The 4,173-nt window shown below is 35.4% G+C and overlaps 1 protein-coding gene across 2 annotated transcripts; it reads left to right on the top strand.

Moving 5' to 3' along the window:
* On the top strand, positions 1-3,605 carry LOC109613033 (uncharacterized). 2 transcript variants are annotated; one of them, XM_059124597.1, is made up of 4 exons: positions 1-405; positions 483-580; positions 3,259-3,415; positions 3,476-3,605. In XM_059124597.1, the coding sequence occupies exons 1-4, from the start codon at positions 267-269 to the stop codon at positions 3,583-3,585; spliced, it is 504 nt and encodes a 167-aa protein (XP_058980580.1). In that variant the 5' UTR covers positions 1-266; the 3' UTR covers positions 3,586-3,605. The 2 variants fall into 2 exon arrangements, with proteins under 2 accessions (XP_058980580.1, XP_058980578.1); XM_059124595.1 differs by having other exon boundaries at positions 24-405; positions 480-580.
* Positions 3,606-4,173: the final 568 nt, after the last annotated feature.

Below are 4,173 nucleotides of genomic sequence, written 5' to 3'. Positions count from 1 at the left end.
TATATTCTCTCCTGGCGTTTTTTGTCCAAAATAAAGAGAATAAAAATAAGCTGAATGAAAATAATAAAATACCCATTAATTTTGTCCGCCACTTGAGTTTGCCAAAACACACATCGTCTTTGTGCGTTAAATGTCTCAGTTCAGAAACACTTTCCATCTCGTCTGACAGTGACAAAAGGCTACGCAACTCAGCGAAATAACACCACCAAAAACACAGATATATAAGAAATATACTAGATTTGTGTTCATTCCAAAAAATAAAAAACATGTCCAGTGGTCGCTTAAAATGTTTGTCCAGATTCTCAGCCTATTTACATTTAGTTCTGAGCTTTATTGGAATCGCTGTTGTCATTGCTACAATAGTTGTGGTTGCAAAAAATAATTTCGATGCGGTGGAAGATTATGGTAAAGCAGTAGTTATTAGTCAAGTTCAATACTTTTTCTTCACTGACAGATTTAATTAATAAAATAATTTTTAGAAGTTACCAAATATTTGATGTTGGGCTATTTGAGCTGCGTTCTAGTATATATATTGTTGCTGTTTAGTTTCTCCATTACTTTGATAGTGGGCATTGAAAAGGTAAGTGAAATTTCGAAAGCCGTTGCTATGAATCCAAAAAATAAAATGACAAAGACGACACTTTTCGGACTTGTATTGCCCATTTGATATATGTGGGAGCTATATCCAAATCTGAACCGATCTTGATAAAATTTGGAAAAGATATTTCTGAGCTGTATTTCATATATTTCCCTGAATATCGTTGTTACGGAGTGCATATTACGGCTGTGGGTAACAAATAAAACAAATCGGATGAACAATATATGTGGTTATGGCTATATCTGAACGGATCTACACCAAATTTGACATACTAGCTTCTAGACTCAAATTTCATCCCATTTGGGCAAATATTAGACGTTTGGTGCACAATAAAAAGAAAATCGGACGAAGTTATATATGGGAGATATATCCAAATCCGGACCGATCTCGATAAAATTTAGCAAAGGTATTTCTGAGCTGTATTTGATATATTTCCCCAAATATTGTTGTTACAGAGTGTATATTACGGCTGCGAAGGGAATAAAATAACAAATCGGGTGAACAATATATATATATATTATATATATATTGGAGCTATAGCTACATCTGAACCGATTTCGATCAAATTTGGCACACTTACTTTCAAGCCTAATTTGATTGTATGTACAAAATTTCATCCCAGCCGGGCTGATATTTGATGCACAATAAAAGGCAAATCGGACGAAGAAATATATGGGAGCTATATCTAAATTTTTAATTTTTTTATCTCCAACTTCAATAGGGTTCGTAGGGTGAATTGTGCAAAATTTCATCTGGATCGGGTAATAAATGCGAACAGTACTTTGCTCACAAAAATAAATGGACAGACGGACGGACTTGCATAAATCGACTCAGCATGTGATTCTATGCAGATCATTAAAAGGAACTATGGGTCTATCTCGTTTCCTTTTGCCTGTTACAAACAAATGCACAAAGACATAATATCCTGACCACCTTGTGGTGTAGGGTATACAAATAATACATAATTAGAAAGAAATTTGGAAATTAGAAAAAAAAGAGATAGGAAGATCCATATACACTTTGCTATGTGCGAAACTAATATTTCGAGGTCTTACTTGGCTTATTTGGCCCAATCAAACTTAAAATGCGCCCAACACATAGTGCTGTAGGGTATAAAAATGTAAAAATTATGGCGTTTGACTTTGTTGCAGTTTTTTATCTCACAATGTGGACAGTTCTTTTTCAAGGGGTAAAGCACCTACAAAGAAGTCCTTGCGTAGAATTTCAGACATTGAAAAATGTTGCTTACATCATCAAATTCCGAATATCGGAGGGTACCGTAATATGGGGGCTATATGATATCGTAGACCGATATAGCCCATTTTCGATCTTGAACCGGCCTTCCCATCTTAATTCGTTTTGTCTCTACATTACAGACGGACTGACAGACATGTCTTAGAATATTACGCTGATCAACAATATACATACAGGGTTGCCCATATTCGACGGACCTTGGGCCCTTTGTGCCCATTCCAATCGACGAGGCTTGTCCGCAGGCAACATTCTTTGCGTCAATTGAATTTTGTACGGGAACAAATGCAAATCAATGCGAAAAATCCGTTGTACAGTGGACCGAGCCATGCCCAACTGCTGAGAACGGCGTTTTTGGGATGTTCTTGGGGACCTGTCAACACTGGCTTGTACGGCAGCGATATTCTCGGCCGATCGCCTTGGCCGACTTTTATATGGCCTCTTCGGATTAGAAAGAGCCTTATCAGTCGAAAATTTTTCGTATAAATGTTTAATGGTGTTCTTAGAAGGCGCACTTCTAACATTTTTTAATGTTTTAAAACCACGTTGAGTTTTCACAATTGACTTCTTCTGTTCAATGTAAATTTCAGAGCCCTCGCATGGCGTGTATAGGTTCATGGTAAAACTCTGCTTGGACGGACGCTTCAAACGCGGTATGTCATTAAGCGATGTGACATCTCTGTCAAAAGTTATGGCGTTGCCTGGTGGGTCCGTCGAATATGGGCAGCCCTGTATATACTTTCTAAGGTCCAAAATTATTATTTCGATGTGTTACAAACTGATAACGAACTTAAAATACCCTCCATACTATGCATGGTAGAGCCTATAAAAACGTTGAAAACCCTGTTCAAGTCATAAAAATACCGAATATAGGAAGTTACCGTTATATTGGGGTCTATACGAAGACGTTAACCTGCATACAATTTTTGTTATAAACCATTTGTAATGGTTTAATAAATACCAAATTTGAAATAATTCCGATGAATAATGTTATAAAAATCATCAATACCGAATGTAGGGAGGTACTGTTATATGGGGGACGTAGAACCCATTGCAAACTTACAAATTTGTACCATACATATATATGCACACCTCAGTAAAATTTTATCAAGCTACTACAATTCGTTCGGAAGGTAGAGTGAATTACACAAACGGACAGAGAGACAGGCCGGCGGGCATCGTTAAATCGCTGTAGAATTTTATGATGATCAAGAATATATATACTTTGTGGGGTCAAAAATGCACATTTAGAGGTATTACGAACGAAATGAAACTCCATAATATGGAGGAGGGTATAAAAATACGTTTTTGTATATAACTTATATTACTAACTTAGCTCTAATTTTTTTTTTTTTTGGTCCTCCTCTTTAAAATATTAATTTATGGTTTTTTTTTTTCTTTTCTTCCAGAATAAACTTAAATTATTGAGCCCCTTTGTCTATTTGACATACATTGGCTGTTGGCTGTATGGCCTCGTAGCACTTCGACATTTCATCTCGGGCTTATTTAACCGCGGACCATTTTTACCTCTTTTTCTTCATCTCTTGATACATTTGACAATTATTGGTAATTTATCTTTGATACTTGTTCGTAATTCGTGCAAATATAAAATCAAATCCGTTTCAGGTATTCTAGTTGCAATGTTATGGCCAGTATTAAAGTTGCACAAGAGATGGCGCAAGGAACGCAAAATATCAATGTCTACTGTCTGCAATAATAGTACAACTAATTTTTAATTAGTTTAAGAATGCTTTTTACGATGTATTTGAAATAAACCAAACAAAATGTTATGGGTTCCAGAATTAAGGTGCAAGACACTTATTAAAACTAAATTAATTTTTTGCTTCTGGTAGGTGACTAGAAAACACTGTTCCTTTCCAGCAAATATATGACTGAAACGTAATATATTCTTTAACCTGTAAGGAAAGTCTTAAAGTCGGACGGGGCCGACTTTATGATACCCTACACCACTTTGCTAATTTAGTAGAGCTCCACATAACAATTAAAAGTTTTTATGGGAGAATTCAATCATACGCGCTATGATTATAATTATAATTTAAAGTTATGCCGAAGTATTTGTATGTTTTAAATTCGGACTTGTGTTGCCCATTTGGTGACAAATAATTTAAAATCGGATAAAAATATATATGGGAGCTATATCCAAATCTGAACCGATCTCGATAAAATTTGGCAAAGATATTTCTGAACTGTATTTTATATATTTCACTGAATATCGTTGTTACGGAGTGCATATTACGGTTGTGGGTAACAAATACAACAAATCGGATGAACAATATATATGGAAGCTATAGCTATATCTGAAC

Source organism: Musca domestica, unplaced genomic scaffold, assembly GCF_030504385.1.
Source record: "Musca domestica strain aabys unplaced genomic scaffold, Musca_domestica.polishedcontigs.V.1.1 10, whole genome shotgun sequence".
Classification (NCBI taxonomy): domain Eukaryota; kingdom Metazoa; phylum Arthropoda; class Insecta; order Diptera; family Muscidae; genus Musca; species Musca domestica.
The sequence above is the reverse complement of the archived record's forward strand: the minus strand, read 5'-3'. Positions and strand labels throughout refer to the sequence as shown.